General features: G+C 46.0%; 1 protein-coding gene across 1 annotated transcript in view; it reads right to left on the bottom strand.

Moving 5' to 3' along the window:
- Positions 1-1,125: 1,125 nt before the first annotated feature.
- Positions 1,126-19,271, bottom strand: part of CLHC1 (clathrin heavy chain linker domain containing 1) — a 379,985-nt gene continuing 361,839 nt past the window's right edge. The window contains 2 exon segments of the mRNA XM_069236548.1: positions 1,126-1,467; positions 17,700-17,879. Of these exon segments, the coding sequence (XP_069092649.1) occupies positions 1,271-1,467; positions 17,700-17,879 (377 nt within the window). The 3' untranslated portion in view covers positions 1,126-1,270.

Here is a 19,271-nt window from a genome sequence, read left to right as displayed (position 1 = left end):
ATTCCCTACATTGATACATCATGCATTTCACCTACACTCACTGGTCATTAAGAGTTCTCAGCTAAATCTGGAGGTATTTTGTAACACTTATTGTGTTACCACTTGTCATGCCTCCTGATTTATAGACGTTTATTAAACAGATGTGGAATAACAAACAGAAACACACGGTTTAGTACATTCTGCCACCTCACCCCATAACCAAATCTGCCACACCATATCTGAAGTACATCTCTGATGCTCGTGCACCTCACCCAACACATCTCACAGAGACCTCCAATCTTATCAGTCACACGCTCCGGACGGGCTGCAAATTGAAGTGTTTTTTGTCAGGAATATGAAACTCTAAATAATTCTACAATATCATTTGCAGCAAAGTATATATGAAATAAAGCTGGTTGCGTTGTTCAATGTTCCACTGCCAAGGTATCTACTTCACCTAGAAATCACACCTTCAACTGCCGCAAAATGGCAGCCTTGTTAGCAGTCTCGGTGAGAGGCCACGGTTGGACTCAATGGCGCTCACCCACCCACTAAAGAAGGAGGGGCAGCTCGGACTGCAACATAACTGTAAGGGGCTCTCAGTCTGGCGCTTTCTAAACCACTAACTTCACATAAGGCAGAGGTCTTCAAACTGCGGGGCGGGCCCCACTTGGAGGGCCACAAGTGATCCGGGGGCGGGGGGGTGCAAAACTCTGGCCAAAAGAAATATTATACAGATAACATGCCTTTGTTTTAAGCAGAAGCAGGTTATTGCAGTTTTAAAAAGATAACAGTACTTAACTGTAATGTTTAAATAGGTTTAGACCTATTTAAACATTGCCATCTTTCTAAAATAATTGTGAAAAATTCTGAAGGGGGGCCCAAAGATTTTTATTTTTCAACTGGGGGGCGCGGCATTAAAACGTTTGAAGACCACTGACATTAGGGCTGGGGAAGACTGAGTTTGCAAAAGAGTATTCAGTACTACACAGTCGAAATAACCCTTTGCTTTAGATGGCTCTGCTTTGTTCATACAGTAAAATATCAAAGAGGTGAGATTAAATGTTCCACATAAACACGGTACTACAGACACAATGCAATGAATCCGGGTGACGCAGTCAAAAATTAAACTCGTACGTAGCCATTTTTATTGCACAACATAGGTCAAACAAAGATGGTGTATTTTCTGCTTTCTGTTTTCAGATACGTTCTTAAACATTTTAGACGATCCAGCGAGAGCTTCGTAGAGCTGAGGTGTGGTACGTGCTCCCTCAGCTGGTGAGTAAATGAACTACAGATAAATATGCTCCATTATCTCGGAATAATCATCAGTAGAAGAAAATTCCACGATTCCTTCCTGTGATGTGAGGATAGATCTGATCTTCTGAGACAAGGGAATGTAGTTGTTTTTTGAACACACATCGGCAATCTCCGCCCATTCTTCGAGTGTGCATGCCTCGTCACTGAGAATAGCTTTCTTCAATGCACCTGATGAGATAAAAACATATATGTATCAACTAAACTGATATAAGGTCTTCCTCCATGAATTGCGTTTGAAGGAAGAGTAAAACGGTTTTACTCAGCTAAAACAACATGCACGAAAGAGGATGGCTGAAGATCAATTTTTGCATCACTACTACCAGCATCTCCTTCTGCAGCAAAAGGGATGCTAAGCTCACAATACAAAGGTTTTTTTTCGTAAAAAGTTGCAATCGACCCACCTCATGAATTTTAATGAGACAGGAATCAGTTTGTGGCTAATTACAAAACGCAGTGAATACGTGGATGGAGGCCGTCAGCACAGGACGGTGGACCTCTATCCCGACAGTCACATTCTCAGTGTGCCTGCATTATGACTATGTCCCTGTTCCGCGTAGGGTAAGTGTACACAGTGCCAAAAAAGTGCTATACTGTGAATGTGACATAGGGGCGTGCACAAAGAGGCCTGTTTTACCACAGTGTGCAGTTAGCACAAGCAGTGACAGAGGTCAAAGTTTGACAGTTTACACTTTACAAATTACCACCTGCAGCAGCTAATTATTCCATGCTTTGCAGCCTCAAAAACAGTTACAAGACATTTTTCCAATCCTTAGCAAACTCTCATTTGCTAACCACCTATCTCTTGCTACTGGCAGGGGCATGTAACTCTTGCATTGTGATTCCTAATGTCCATTCTGAATCGTAATGCACTTTTGTGTACTGCACATTGTGAACTTACATTCATACAGTTAGCTGCACTGGCTTTGCAAATACCCAGGGCCTCATTATGACTTGCCACCCCGTCATATTACTATGTTTCCACCGGCAGAATCATATTACGATGTTTCCGCCAGTCAGCCCGACAGAAACAGTGCCACGATATTGGCCTTGGCTCCCTATGGGGAGCTGAGGTCAATGTCATCACAAAACAGCACCCTCAGAATGCGCAGTCTGCAGAGCAGACAGTGTGCATTCCGAGGGTGCTTGCAGGGGGGCCCGCACCGCCCATGTCCCCTGTGGCCCCAGCACTGGCTTTTCACCAGCCTTTTCATGGTGGTGACCCCGCCATGAAAAGGTTGGCGGAAAGTAGCTTGTGATCAGCATGGCAGCGCTGAACTCAGCACTACTGTTGCTGAGCACGACTCAGACCGCCACCACCGCGTCAGGATGCATGATCCTGGTGGTGGCGGCGGTACCCTGGCAGTCTGACCACCAGTGTCCTAATCTGGCGCTTGGACTGCCAGGGGTTTGGCAGTCCGACCGCCACCGCAAGTTTTGCGTTTCTATGACTGCCAAACTCGTAATCAGGCCCCAAGTCTTTTGTGCTTCAGAAACCATTTCAGCTAAACAGCCACAGCCAGAAGAGGTCACTAGCAATTTAAACACACTGCTGCATGTAAAAATATTACAAAAGTATACAGTTTTGAAAAATATTGACTGCTAAAATATTGATTGCCATAGCTCGGAAGACATTATGTGAAACAGTGATTTTTCTGTCTAAATGCAACAGGAGAGTTGTGGGTGGGGGCTATGGAGCAATGCGTTTCCGCCCTTTAAAAAAATATTAGTGGTGCGGGGTGATGTAAGCCTCTCAGCACACAAGCCCCATCACCAATGAAAATTAACATTACAATTCAAGACCAAAAAAGTTTAAATAAAGACACGAGTAGATAATTTCCAGTAGAAAACAAATCTATCTTTTCATTAATCATTGTTTGTATTTTTGTTTACAAATCTTTTTTAGTACTTTGTGGAGAGAAGGGTTCAGCCCATCTCAGTACATTTAAGCCTACATTGGAATTGTTACACATGCAAACTTTTTGTGGAAATTTACTACCAATTCACAGAGTACTGTGAGCACCAAATGTTATACTTTAAAGTGCACAAAACCCATTTGCAGGGGTAAATTGCTTATTCTTATTCATAGGATCAGTGCTAGTACTTTTACCTTTACAAAGGGCATTTGAAAAGGTGGAAAATCCACCAGAAGAGTGGTGTTTTCTGCAATTGCAAATTTAGGGGTAATGAAAGGTGATCGGGTGTTCCTGTGTGAGTCTGCCTGCAATGTAGGTGAACAACAAAAAACTCCAAAGTTTGTTGGTATTCCATTACTGAAGGCAGGTAGCCATACCACCCTGGAAATCTAACATATTTACTCTTCAAGGACAGAAACAAGAGTTTTTCTAGGGTAGGAATGGAGTGGGGAAAACCCATGCTTACTGGAGATATATAGAAATGAAGACCTCATGCATGAAACTATAAAATCTACTCAAGGCCGGAGAAAGAGGTAGTTAGGCCCCAAATAGTAAGAGCACAACATAAGCAGAACCACTTGAACTATGCAGAAACGAGGGACTAAATTATGTGCTATGAACAGAGGTGGGCATGGAACTGAGAGCTCCACCCACATTCCTGGCCCTGGTTCAGGAGAGGCCTTCTTGGGCTCTTGAACCCAATATGAGCAGGACTTGTACGTGACTTCTGCCATTTGTTCACACTGTGGCGTAATACTGCAAGCAATAAAGACAAATCATTAATCTTTGACGTATAAAAGGTGAGAAATAGTAACCCATCTAGTGGCTGACCTGCAAAAATAAACCAGAAAAAATGGGGTCAACACTCTGCTTACTGACCTTTCTCTCTCCAGTCATTTGTACATGTAATTTAATTACTATCCCTCTCTGTTTCAGTTTACTCTACCTCACCAATGTCTACTTCACCTCACTCTCTTAACGCACCTATCTGAGCTCTCACGTCTCCCACAAGCTAATCTCCCCCGTTCCCCACATTTGCGCACTCCTCTCTCTCCAACAGTATTATTCATTTTCTCTCCTCTCCACCTCACCCTCTTTCTACCTCTGTTGCCTTTACCTCACCTCTCTGACTACCTTATTTTTAATTTATGGGTTTTATTAGCACGCAATTATCGAGTAAGGTGTAATGGCAATGGATGTAACCATAAGGGTAAGAAGGGATAACTACTAGGTAAAAGGTTTTCTGCAGTTTTCTAAAAGCAACATGGCTGGTGGTGGCTCCAACTGAAAGAGGAAACAAACTGCAAAACTAAGCAACAAAGAAGGAAAAGAAGCAGCCATCTTGTAGCACAATGTGATATTTGAGGATCTTCAGCAGACAGGGAGAGGAAGAATGAAGTGTCCATGAAGAATGATACCAGAAGAAAAGACATTTGATAAATCGAGAGCTACTGACATATCAAGCATTATGACAACTGCTCCGGCTCTAGAAAATGGATTATTTGGCTCGTGGGAGGTTACAGAGGGCCTGATTTAGGTTTTGGCGAAGGGGAATACTCCATCACAAATGTGACGAATATCCTGTCCACCTTATTACGATCACATGATAGCCTATGGAGATGGTAATAAGGCAGACAGGAGATCCGTCACGTTTGTAAAGGAGTATTCCCCCCACCAAGATCTAAATCAGGCCCGGAGTGTCATAAGATGACTGGAAACAGAAGATGTTGTGTAGATCGTCTGGCCTGACTCCATTTTGTCCAAGTTAGGACTCGATTTTGTCTTAGGTCTGTTTGGAAAATGGCAACCTTTTGCTTCCTAGGTACAAAACATGGTGATCTTTACATTTCTGAGGAAAATATGTATGTCACCTCCCCTTTTTTTTTTTTTTTTTTTTAAATATATTTTTATTAACATTTTGTTTTTACACAGTTTCATGCTTGTACATATTACATGCATTTTTGCGTACATTGTTGTATTCTACTTTTTTCTCATTGTTTGCATCTTTTATTATCATTAGACTTAATGATTTTTATTCAGTAGATTATGTACATTTACTCTATTAAGTTACCTTTCGTTACTGCAATTCGCTGTGCTGTGTATTAAACAATCCAACATCAAACCTGACCCCTTTCTTCTTTATAACTTGGGAGAGTGGTGTTTGGGGCTAGGTGTGGGAGGGTAGGGGTGATGGAGGGGAGATAGAGGTGAGGGGAGGGGGAACCCGAGGTGCTCGGTGTATAGTCTCTGCTGACAATCGGATTAATTTAGTTGGGCGTAGGGAAAGGAAGAAGGGGAGAAAGAAAGGAGAACAAAGGACCATAAACGGTCAACCTTTACGACTTCGTGCGATTGGCTTTCGTGGTTGCTAGTTTGGAGGCACTGTAATGTGCTTGTTTTTGAATGAGGGAGGACGGGGGTCCGGGGCGCACCGGCATTCGGCGAAGGTGGCGGGTCGCTCACCGCGCCCACTGGTTATGTCAGTGGTTCAGGGGTCAGGGATTCAACTATCCACCCACCTTTATTCTTTATGCATTCTATGTGTGGTTTGGGTCTGATTTTGGGTGCCTATCTATATGTTTCCACCATTTGGTTCCGTCCTCAATGTGATTTGAGTTGCACTGGTTTCTCCTACTGAGTTTACCATTCTCCTATTTATATTCTCCCAGTTCGTCATTATATTCTCCCACCCCGGGGCTATAGGAACCTGGCGAATATTTCTGGCTTTTTCCGCCTTTAGGACCTGCAGTTCAGCTCTGGACCATGTTGATATATCCCTTTTCCAGTCAGATAATTGAGGGTGAGCCGCAGCCTTCCAGCCCCTCGAGATTAGCCGCTTATAAAGGGCCAAGGAAAGGTCCAAAAAGCGCCATTCCACTTTTCCGCATAGTGCCGCTGGTCTGAGACCCAGCAGGCACAGTTCAGGGGTGGGTCTCAAGTCAATTTCAAACAATTCAGAAAGGGTAGGCAATATTTCCCTCCAGCCCGTCTGGATCACAGGACAATTCCAAACCATGTGGTCAAAGTCTGCCCCTCCTCCTCCACATCTCGGACAACTCCCCAAAGCCCCTCCGTATATACGGAACAATCTGTGAGGCGTGAGGTAGGTTCTATGCAAATAATTATACTGGATATATCTTAACCGTGTATTACGTGATATTTTCTGAGGGTAGGCCAGTGTCCTCCTCCATTCGGAGTCAGTTAATTCCCGCCCTATTGTTCCCTCCCATTTTCCTCTCAGCGACCGTAATGGATCCAAGGCTGCCCCTGCTTGGGCCCGATATATTTTAGTGATCAGATGTGATTCCTCTCCTAATGTCAACAGCGAGTGCAGAACCTCGTGTATTGTAGGCTCCGCATTCACTGTGCCCCAGTGAGTCTTAAGAGTATGTATTAATCTCCCATAAAGCAGGAACTGCCCACCGGGAACCCCTTTTTCCATTAATTCAACGAATCCCCTCAGCACTCCCTCCTCGAAGAGTCCTCCCACTACTTCTATTCCAGTTGACAACCAGGGGCCAAGTCCGGTGTTTCCCGGCCCTTTCCCCTTGGGTTCTATGGCAAGCACCGCTAGTGGTAGAGCTGGGGAGTATGGAGGGCCCACTCCCACTCTCTTCATGCATCTTTTCCAGCATGCCAGCGCCACTTTTATCATTACATTGTTCCCAGGGGGGGTTATCTCCCTGTTTGTCATGCATGTCGCAATCCATGCCGAATCTATTGGTCCTTGGGCTGTGTATAGATCAAGTTGGCCCTGGCCCACTAGCCAGCCGGATATCCACTGTAGTTGGGATGCTAGATAGTATGCTTCAAAGTCGGGGGCTCCCAGGCCACCCGCATTGGGTGGTCTGCAAATAGTTGCAAGTGTAGTTCGTCTGCGCCCATTGTCCCATATTAGTTCTCTGAGTAGTGCATTCAGGTCGCAGAACCATGCTCGGGGTATTAGTATTGGTAAGTTGGCAAAGTAGTAGAGGAGTCGGGGGAGCATGATCATCTTGGACAGCGCCACCCTGGCCATCACCGACAGCTTCAAAGAGCGCCAAAATTCTACCGAGGGTCTCAGGGATCGGAGCGCGCTACCAAGATTGCCCTCTCTTAAGTCTCCCACGTCATGATAAATCTGGATCCCCAGATATTTAAATGTCTGTGGGGCCCATTTCAGATTTATTGGGCATGTTGCTGGGCAACTATATTCGGGCACCAGGGGGAACACATATGTTTTATTACGATTAAGGCGCAATCCCGACACTACCCCAAATTCCTCCAGGGCGGACAGGGCCCAGGGGAGGCCACTCGCCCCGTCCCTAAGATAGATCAGGATGTCATCTGCATATAGCGATATAATATGGTCAGTAGGCCCCCACTGAATCCCTCTATCAGCTCCCTCCCCTCGTACCCAGGCCGCCAGGGGCTCCATCGCTAGGGCGAACAACAATGGGGACAGGGGACACCCCTGTCTGGTTCCTCGATGTACTGGGTAGGCTCCAGAAACTGTCCTACCTGTCTTGACCCTTGCCAGCGGGGATGAGTATAGCAGGTCCACCCATTCAACCCAGCCCTCCCCCAGGCCCATCTTCAGCATTGTCGCCCTCAGGTAGTCCCACCTAATTGAGTCAAAGGCCTTTTCAAAGTCCACTGCTAGCAGGGTCCCGGTTGGCGGCTTCGATTCACTAGGCATATGTATGATAGAGAAAATACGCCTAAGGTTTAGGGAGGTGCTGCGACCGGGTATGAAACCGTTCTGATCAGGATGTATCAGGGTGGGCATAAGGGGCAACAGGCGATTGGCAAGGATCTTACTGAGGATCTTAAAGTCGCTATTTAGCATTGATAGCGGGCGGTAGTCTGTCACCGATGCTTCTTTGCTGTTTGTTTTAGGAAGTGGCACTACCAATGCCTCGCGCAATGTGCGTGGGAGTTCTCTGTTCTTTGCCGATTCCCTATACATTTCTAACAGTCTGGGGACCAGTAAGGTTTTATATTTTTTATAAAAGTCCATAGGAAGACCATCTGTTCCCGGGGTCTTCCCAGGGGCCAATTGTGTAATTGCCTCAACCGTCTCTTCCGCAGTCACTGGGCCCCCCAAGCCGACCCTGCCCTCTGGACTCAATACTGGCAGTGGAATCGTAGCTAGAAAGTTGTCAATGGTCCCCCTTTCCATGTCAGCGGGCCTCCTATATAGGTGTGTGTAGTAATCTCTAAATGCGTCATTTATGGATTCTGGGCTGAGTCTACGTGTACCTCCCCTGTCTAATACGCTTGCAATAGGGTCACTATCTCTATTCGGGCGCACCAACCATGCCAATAGTCTACCAGACCTTCCCTCCTCTGACTGTATGGATGCCAAGTGTCTTTGCATATTATGACATCTAAGTCGCTCTTCAGCCTGGGAGCACTCTCTACGTGCACGATCGTATTCTTCGTCCACTTGCCCTGCGGCGCCCTGTTTCAGCTCCCCCTCGTGTATGACTCTCTCCAACGCATTTAATTCTCTCTCGAGCGTGCGTTTTATCCCTACTGACTGGCCAAGACAGTGACCCCGTGTCCCCACTTTAAGTGTCTCCCACTCCATGCCTCTGGAGGAAGTGGATCCCTGGTTAGTTTCTATAAGTTCTGTTAGGTAGCATCTTAATTCCTCCCTACATGCCTGATCTTCAAGCGCTGTCGGGAGCATTCTCCATGCCGGTATGGGGGGTCTGTCCTGTGATGCTCTCCACGTCAGTAATAGAGGGTTGTGGTCTGATATTGTGCGGGCAAGGTATTCAGCATGGGTCACTCTACGAGCCAGTCCCGGAGTACAAACTATCCTATCTATTCTGGTATGTACCTGGTGGAGACCCGAATAAAACGAGTAGTCCCTAGTCACTGGGTGTTGTAACCGCCAAGCGTCCACTAGACCCCAGGCGTCTAGCCACCCAACTAAGTTTTTAGCTGTTTTGGTTGATGCTGCTCCCAGCAGTGGGGGGGTAGATCTATCTAGGTCTGTGTCGAGCACTGCGTTAAAGTCTCCACCTATCAGTACTTCCCCCATGTGTTGTCGGGTAAGGTGCCTAGACAGAGTCATCATAAATGTTGTTTGGTCCTGGTTGGGGGCGTATATGCAACTCAGGGTCAACTGGAGCCCCTGTAATCTCCCTTCCAATATGACAAACCTTCCCTCATTGTCAATGTTGGAGGAATCAATCGTGAAGGGGACCCCCGCCCTAATCCAGATCAAGACTCCCCTTGCGTAAGCTGAATATTCTGTGGCGAACACCTGCCCCCTCCACCTCCGCCTTAGCTTCTCTCCCTCTCCGAATGCGAGGTGGGTTTCCTGTAGCATAGCTATTTGCACCCCTCTCCTTTTCAGAAAGGAAAGGATCCTATGTCTCTTAGCAGGAGTACCCATCCCCCTGACGTTCCAAGTTATGATATTATAATTCGCCATCCTATTCTAAAAGCCTGTTGCATGAAGGGCCGGCACACCCCAGGCCCCAATCGAGGCCCCCACAAGTATGTACCTTCCACATGTTCGTACCATTTCGCACGTGTAGCCGATATAACTAATAACTGCAAACCCCCAACTCCCCATCCCCAGGGCACCTTCGGAACTGTAGGCTGCCCAATAAGTACTGCAACACAGCAAATTATTCAAACACATCACTTCAATACTCGCCAGTCAGGACTGACAGGCAAGAGTCAGGTTCGGGGGGCGGCCAGGTCCGGAGGGGCCATTTCGTTTCTTATCTTGTCTCGCCTTTCAGCGCCGGTGCGGGGCCAATCTATGCAAGATCATCAGCGGTCTGCGGGGTCACTTTTGGCGCATAAGTCGAGTCCCCAGAGCCGTCGGGCGAAGACACTACCGTGTCTTCCGATTCTTCTTCAGATATCTCCCGGGTCGGCGATTCTCCACTCACTTTGGCCGCTGCCTCCAGAGCCTCCCTCCTGCCAGTTTCTCTCTGTGTCCTCGTTGGTGCTAGTCTCTGGCGGTCTCTGAGCCTTTTCCCCTTCGGGGCCTGCCGGGTCCCGTTCTTCCCACGACTTTCCGGTGTCAGTCGCGTCGACCGTGTCCCCGACCTTTCGAGCCATTCCCATGCCTCCTCTGGAGCCTGGAAGAACGTGGTCTTCCCTTCCGCGATCACTCGTAATCTTGCTGGGTAGAGCAGCGAATACCGTATCCCCTCTTCACGCAATGCTCTTTTAACGGCTAGGAAGGAGGCACGCTTGTTTTAGACCTCTAAGGTGAAGTCAGGAAATAGTGTCGCTTCACCATTGGCTATTTTAAACGGGCCCATTTCCCTGGCTTTCTGTAAAAGAATGTCTCTGTCCCTGTAGTGCAGGAGCCTAGCTATTACTGTTCTCGGTGGCCTGCCAGGAGCCAGTGGACTAGCCGGTACCCGGTGTGCTCGCTCCAATGAGTAGAAGGGGGTCAGACATCCCGGTGCGACAACTGTGCGTAGCCATTTCTCCAAAAACTCCAACATATTCGGCCCCTCGGCTCCTTGGCCCACCACACGTATGTTATTCCTTCTGTTCCTGCCCTCTGCTTCTTTAGCTCGCTGTTCAAGCTTCGCCACTCTGCCAACCAACGAAGTCACCTCCGCTGATACATCATCATGTTTTGGGACTACTTCCGCTAGCGTTGCCTCCGCTTCTTTTACTCTATCCGCCAGTTTGTGATGATCAGCTCTCAGGAGGCCCACCTCTATCGCCACCTGATTGATGTCGCGCTGTAATGTGGATTTGGTGTCCTCAATGGCGCCCAGAATTTTGTCAAGAGTGTCTTGCATTTTGTTTTGCGGCTGGCTTTGCGTGGTCTGTTCATTCTCCCCCAGTGGTGCATGTGCCGGGGTATCCATGGTCTTACTCTTATGCTTGCCCTTGGGGGGCATTTGCCAGGCAAGTAGGGGCGACTCAGCGAGGCTAGCGCCCAGTGCGCTTAGGCCCAGAACCACTAGCGGTCCCCCGCAAACCGAATGCTCTCAAGTGCGCCTTGCTCAGTCCCCCCCTTCGCACAATTTCTGCTCCATAGGCAGGGGATCAGTTTTTGGCTAAAACGGAGCTGACACTCTATTATGGTTCTGCGTTGCTGTATGCATAAGTGTTTGGTTCAGCAAGGACCTTCGATCCGGTTCGGTCCGGTCCAGCAAAGGGAGCCCCGTACCCGGCAACACGGGTCCCCGACCTCCAACACAGGAAGATGGCAGTAGGTGACGTCAGGTGAATCCCCGTTGTCTCGCCCCACAAAAGACAGCCAGCGCTCAGCCCAGGGCACCCGGGGCGCGGTAGTTTGCGTTGTGGGCCCCCAGTGGTTCCCGGGCAGCAAACCCCAGGGCTCCGGCCATGTGTTCCCCAGTTGGACACGCTCGAAGTGGACTTCTTACCGGGTGGTTCCGGAGGGCCTCTCACCTCCGTTTCTCACAGGTCTGCGTAGACTCTCAGTCAGGGGAGGGCGTCAGGCTCCGTCCTCCAAGCAGAAGGCCGGCCGATGCTGACAGGGGCCTCCAGCAGGCGCTCCGGGCCTCACCCCATCCTCCGGGCGGCACCGCCCTCGAGGCCAGCGCCGGGCGCCGAGCCCCGCTTTATTCGAGGCCGCGGCCCAGGTCCGCGCCGACGCGCGTAAGTCCGTCCAAGGCCGCCCCTCAGGGCCGCGGCCGCACCCCGGTCGCCCCGCCCGTGACGGCCGCTTCTCCGCTGCTCCCCCGCTCGGGGAGCTCTCTGGCTCAGTGCGTCAACGCTTCACCCGCCGGCCGGCCGGGCCGCGGCCTCCTCGCCGTCCCGATCAGCCCGGGACACTCAGGGACCCGCTCCGGGGGGGTAAGACCGCACCTCCGCGATCTCCCCTTCCACGGCAGCCGCCGCTTACCGCTCCGCACACCGGAGCACCCGCCTCAACGCCTCCAGGCACCGATGCAGAGTCGGCCCCTCCGGAGCCGATCCTTCAAGCGTGCGCCATGCTCGGCTCCGTGGCCACGCCCCGTATGTCACCTCCCCTTGATGAGTAAATAGGCCAAATCCTTTTTGACACCATTGTATAAATGTCAAATCCTCGCTCTAGTGATATACAAAAGATGTCAAATTCTCATGGTAGTGACATACGAAAGATGTCATATCACCCAAACCCCTGGTAGTGACATACAAAAGATGCCATATCCTCCTGGTAGTGACATAAATAAAAGTTACTCATAAAACATTAGCCTGGTACAGGTGCCCTTTCCAAGGTCAAACATCTATAACTCAGTGTAGTCTGTATTACCGTATACAGACTCTCTGATCTATATGATTATGTCAATACATTCTTTAAGAATGATAATAATGGATTGTTTACTATAAAAACACTCAGAAATCACCATCAAATAGAAGAGGCCTTTGAGATTCTCCTGACAGAACTTGCCAGATCGATGTACTGTTGTATACTTTTTTTCGAGCAAACACTCACTTCCAACTCTCCTGATAATCAAACGACTTTTTTGTAAACAGGTATGCAGTACATCATAACTCAAGAAACTCTAGACACAAGTTTCTACTCCATGCTCTAATAGTGTAGCGCATAAAAGTAGGAGTTAGAGTGTTAGGTTACAAGGTTGATAAATGTCTTGCTATATTAGAAATGTTCATATCATACTCATTTTTGGCCACACGCCTCAGTGCTGTACTAGTCATAGTCTGGATAGTTACTTTCCATGTGCTAAGAAATATAATTAGAATATTGAAATAAACACCTTTTAACTACAAAGTATCTCTTGTTTCATTCAGTGTTATTCTAAGGATTGAAACTGAAATTGGATTTAAATTACTGCTGCATCCCTGAAACTCTTTCAGGACTGTTAGTCACCTGAAAAATACTGACACCACATCAACACGTGTGTTGAGTGGGATTGTGTGAGGCTACAACAAACTGGACTTTTACGTTCAAGTGTTGGTGCACTTGAACTAAGTTCAGGCATCTGTTTGTGGGAAAGTCAGACACTGTAGAACTAAACTCATAGACTTACTTTATGCAACAGAGTCTGATGGGGAAAACATAGTAGTAGCAATCTTGTTGCAGTGGTTTGGATGAGGTGAATGTTTTGCTGTTGGTATTTACGAAGAGTCAGATAAAGGACACTCATTTAGTCTATTTGCAATCCTATAATAGCATGGACCATCAAACGGTTCTCAAAAGGTAAAAAACAAAAACACATTTAAGTAATCAAATGTAAAAAGAAAATCAGGCCGCAGTCAGTTTAGAGTTTTGTTAAGCCCAAGGCAGGTATCGATGAATAATGGAACGTAGATTGCTGGCTGCCAAAATAGGCTTCAGACGGGAGCAAAAGTAAGTATGCTTTCAGCAGGAAGGTCAATTGGGTAGATGGGAGACTACCTTGAAAATACAGGTACTGGACTCTCTATGATTTTAGAACCAATTAAATGCATGTCTGGATTTAGCATACGGCTCAGAAGTTGAGAGGAAAGCTTGTATCATCCTTAAAGCTTGAACCAGGCTCTGCTTATTAGGTAATTAAGATTTATCCCAGGCCTTAAAAAGAAGAGGACTTGTATCATTCCTGAAGCCGAAACAAGGTTCTACCTACTGGGTAGCGAATATTTAACCATCCCCTTTGTTAGCAGCAGCAATCAACATCCTTTACACAGCTAGTTCAGAAAACTAGGTATGTTGAATGGCCAACAGGTGGACATTCCTGTGTCTTTGGATTTGAAAATGTATATATGATACTGCCAACACTTTGATAAATATTGGTATCAAAGGCACCTAGGCAGCAAGGGGCTATCTGTAAATACAAGTCTTTGACTCCACTCTGCTGGCAAAGTCTGGAACAGCTTGCCCACAAGTTGAATTATATTCTAATTACGAACAAAATCAAGACGTTGGCCTACCTTTCTGTGAGGAGAATGATGATGAGTCTCGGAACTAAGGAAAACACAAAGGTGATGAGTGAAATACTTGCAAATGGCCTCAGCCACTAGTAAACCCCCATTCTGCACTCCAGTCCATCATTTTCATCCACTATTCCTATCCAAACAGAGAACACCTATATGAAAATCAGCCTTGGTAAAGCTCCAATATGATTACACCAGCCCAATCACCCAAGGCAGGTCTCATATGGATTGCAAACAAGCAGCCTCACACTAATTACAGTCTAGTTAGGCCTCGTCAATGAGTTATAGCTGGAATACTGTGGCACAGTGAACACAAGATCCACCTAGTGGATAAATTTGGGAACTACCCAAAAAATAGTAAATGATATAACCATTTACTTATTGCATTTATCAATGAGCATGCTCTGCAGAATATGTCAAAATAGAACACCCCTAACAATTTTCAACCATATTTTTTCAGAAAAAGCAAAAAGGATGCAAAGTGAAGTGACGAGACAGGAATGTGTGGCAAAAAAGACTAGTGATCTGACACATTTGGAATCGAAACCTTCCAGGTAGGCCTATAAAAAGCAATTGTAGTTGCCAAAAAAGATTTCACTAAATAGATTAGGCATAGGTAATTCAATCAGCACCCTTTTTAAAACAATTAAAGAAGTATCCTCCCCCATATCTCTTGACAGGTCGCCTCCTTTTCCAGATGATTTGCCAAAGCTATTTTGAAAGTATAATTGATGAGGTTAGACATAGGGTTCTAGCTGAAGTAGATCAGAAGGCTAATATAGAACCTACCAAGACTAAGCCGTGTCAAAACATGTCTATCTTTTGGTAGAGCGTTTTGGGCAAGACTATTGCTACATTAAGAGGGAGGCTTAAATCCAGCTTTTACCCTGGAGAGCCATGCCACACAAAAAAAAAATCGTCAACGAGTGCCTGTAACTTAGAAGCTCCATTTGTTAGGGAAACCTTAACCAGCTCTTTTAGAGAGGTAATTAGTATAGAAGAACTTTAGGAAATTGGGTCTCCCCTCGTCTCAAAAATTCAAGTCTGGATATGTTGATTTCAATATATTATCATCGTATCCCAAATATTCCAGGGCTGCTAAAAATATGAAAAAGTAGGTAGAGTGCAGCTCAACGTTCACATACATAGAAACAGGCACACATACGCTCTTACAGAGCCACAGAAAATGCCTTGGGTGATAGTCAGACCGCTATTTTGAATATAGTCAGTGCAAGGAATCTTGCTTTATTCATGCTACTAGATTATCTACAGCCTTTGACACCAGTGATTTTCCTGGATAGACTCTATAGGGTTGAGTGGGGGGTATCAGATCCAGCACTAAAATGGTTGAAGTCATTTTGGGTACGGAGCTATTCCAAAGTGAATATGGTTAAGGAAGAAAGAAAGGTCACTACATTGTAATCGTCTCACCACATTTATGTAATGTGTGTGTTAAGCTTTTACATCAGGTGTTAGTTGATCTGGTTATCTATTTAAAAAATGATGCTGATGAGACCCAGGTAGGTATGCAGATGTTTCCTGTGATACAAGATTGAATGAACGAATGTTGGCTTAATTTAAATGGTTCAAATACGGAGTTTCTGCTCATTGGCACAGATCACTGACTACACATTTAGGAGCTCTGACAATCACTCTGTTCGTGTAAGCGATGCAGACATTCCATTTAAAGATAACGTTTTAAAAAAGTCGGGAGTTTTTTTTACGAGCAACTTACTAAGGAAAATCAGGTGAGTTAAGTCATCTAGATATCCAGCTATCATCTTATATGATGGCTCAGATGCTGTCACTCTCTTATGATGAATAAGGTATCATTCCTAGAGGTGTGATAGGCCCAAACTGGATTATGGTAACACCTTGTTAGCCAGGACCTTTAAGTCCAAAGGCTGCAAGTGTTGCAAAACTATGTCAGAATGGCAGTTTTTAATTGAAAAAAAGAGGCACATTATTTTCTCTAGTCTCCCAGTGGTGCACTGGCTCCCAGTTCCTGCTCATTTTCAATATAAAACTCTAGCTTTCAATCAATCAATCAATCAATAAATAAATCAGTAGATGTGTACAGCTCTTCTTGTCACCCCTGAGGGTATCATGGCGCTGGCAGGGTCCAGCTTATTAGCTGAATAACCAGGTCTTCAGGGACTTTTGGAACTGTGGACGAGATCGGGAGGTCCAGAGATGAAAGGGTAGCTTGTTCCATGTCTACACTGCTAGGTAGGAGAAGGAGTGATCTCCTCTTCTGCTACGTCGGATGCAGGGGTTGAGGGTTAGAGAAAGAGAAGTGAAGCAGAGGAGTCTGGTATGTTGATGGAAATTCAAGCAATAATATAAGTAGTTGGGTCCGCAGTTATGTAGGGCCTTGTATGCGTGGGTCAGGAGCTTAAACTGGCATCTTTTCTGTACAGGGAGTAATTGGGAGTTCCTGGAGGTAAGAGGTGATATGGGTTTGTCTAAGGAGATCCAGGATGAGTCTGGCTGAGACATTCTGTATGGTCTGTAGTCTTCGTCGGAGGTGAGCTGTGATCCTTACGTAGAGAGCACTGCCGTAGTCTAGTCGGCTGGAGATGAAGGCCTGGGTGATGGAACGTCTTGAGCTTCGGTGGTAGCCATTTGAATATCTTATGAAGCATGCAGAGGATGAAGAAGCAGGAAGAGGAGACAGAGTTGATCTGAGTTGTCATGGTTAGCTTGTTGTCCAGAATGATGCCTAGGTTCCTAGTGTGGTTAGTGGGGGTAGAATTAGGTCGGAGTTCCGTGGGCCACCAGGATGCGTCCCATGGGGAGCTTTTGTTTCTAAAGATCAGTACATACAGTAGCTTTTATTCTTTAATAACTACTAGTTCTAAGTTACATTAAGCAGTACTTTTCTCTTCATTGCCCGAAGAGGTCTTTGAGATCAGCAGGCAACCAGATGTTCTTTCCATCATACTAGTGTCAGAAAAAAGGGGGTACAACAAATGTGTCAATTCCTCCCATTTGATATGGCACCAAAAAGTCACTTTTTTAGTGATTTTGTATAGAGCAAGAGAGTCTTGTTGTCTACTAATTTTTGGGAGCAAATAAAAATGTGGTTGACTTGAACAAATGTAGTGACTGTGAATAAAGGGCCAGATTATGTGTTGAAGCGCAGTGAAGGATAAACGTCATGCCATAAACAGAATTGGACAGTTTCCCCCATTTAAGAAATTGAATCATGCTTATTATATACATGCTAAGTGAACCTATGTCATGTGTGATACTTTCAGCCAATCTGAGCTTTTAAGCCAACAACCCTTGCTTATTGTGACTTATGAGCCAATCCAATTTTAAATGCATAACTAAAAGTTCCAGAGTAGTCAGCTTTGCTTATATTATTGATATGTAATTTCAGGCAATCCACTAATCCCTCCCACCCCGTGCCTAGGTACCTCGTTTTCACAAGTGTATATTGACAGCACAATGACATGCCTGCAGGAGCCTTAAATTCTGGTTCTTTGTACACATGCTTGTTCCTTTATTATTTTAAGAACACTACACGTAGGTCACCATCACGCTCAACATCAAGGAGCATTACAAGTCACTCTTTGACCTAAATGTTTTAATAACTATAACTTTAAACTGTGCAGCACTTACTTTTCCCCGTCACGTTAATTTGTTGAAGTAGCTGAAAGCCATTTTCCTTGTGACCGGCAGAGATCAGTAACAGAACAGCCTGCCCAATGGACAAGACTGCTGGTTTTCCATTCCACTCGTTGATGAGATTTTGAATTAATTCATTGCTTGGGCATTGCTTCAGCAAAAACAGTAGGTCATCTGAAAATTGCACATTAAAGAGGTTCAGATATTTACGAAATGCTTCAAAGTGAATACAGATTCTGTAAATGGTTTTCACAAGACAAAGCTTTAGATCAAGGTTTTCAGTGTCCTTTAATTCAAAAAACTGTACTTCAAAATATTGCTTCCCGAATCCGTAATATTTAGAAATTGTACCATTTATTTTTAACTCATATTAGAAAATTGATTAACAAAGCTTGGTAAAACACAAAGAAGACATCATTAACGCAGCTCTACGTACTTAGGGTTTTCAGTGCTTATTAAGAGTTTGGCATACAGGGTAGGCTGTCGCAAACTTGGAGCACCTAGCCTCCCAACTCCCAGTTTGCCTACTGCATTTAATGTTGCACGAAACATCATGATTCTTCCACTGGATACCTTACCCGGTCGACATCAGACTGACGACTTAAGTACCTCAAGCCTTCTGCCTTATTCAGAGGAGATCCTCCAATATGCTTATTTAGGACTGAGCCATTGAGTGAAAGACTGTTGCACAGGGCGCCACCAGCGCTAAATTCGGCCCCGTTTAAGACATAATCGTGCATTACACCCCCAATACCTCTCACTACATTCTGCCCCACTACAATCCAACCCTACCCACCTCACCGCACACCAATCCAACCCACTCCAATCCAAATCACTCACCCCAATCCAATCTACTCCAAATGACCTCACTCCAGTCCTCCGAACCCACTCTAATCTAATACGTCCTTCTCCAGTTCCCCCTACTCCAATCCAAAACAGTCTGCATCACTCCATAACAATCCGCCCCACTCTGATCCAAAACAGTCTGCCCCACTCTAATCCAGATCAAAATTCCCCATTCCCATCTACCCCACTCCAATCTGCCCCACCTCAATCCAAAACAAATTGCCCCACTCCAAATTGCCCCAATTCAAATCAATCTGCCCCACTGCAATTTACTGCATTCCAATCCAAAATAATATGTCCCACTCCAATCTGCCCTACTGCAACCCAAAACAATCTGCCCCAGTGCAATCAAAACAATCTGTCCCACTTCAATCTGCCTCACTCCAATCTGCCCCACTATAATCAAAAGCAATCCGCCTCACTCCAATCTGCCCCACTGGAATCCAAAACAATCTGTCTCACTCCAATCCGCCCCACTCCAATCCAAACAATACATCCAACTCAAATCCAAGCCACCTCATCCTAATCCAGTCCATGCCACTCCATCCCAATTCAACCCACTCCCATCCAATCCAATCCCTCCCACTGCAATTCAATCCACCACACTGCAATCCAGTCTGCTCCACTCCAATCTGCCCCACTCCAATCCAAAACAATATGCCCCACCCCAATCCATTTCAATCAGACCCACTTTAATCCTAAACAATCCGCCCCACTCCA

The sequence above is a fragment of the Pleurodeles waltl genome, chromosome 5 (assembly GCF_031143425.1).
Source record: "Pleurodeles waltl isolate 20211129_DDA chromosome 5, aPleWal1.hap1.20221129, whole genome shotgun sequence".
Taxonomy (NCBI): domain Eukaryota; kingdom Metazoa; phylum Chordata; class Amphibia; order Caudata; family Salamandridae; genus Pleurodeles; species Pleurodeles waltl.
Note: the sequence above shows the minus strand (reverse complement) of the source record. Positions and strands in the feature narration are given on the sequence as shown.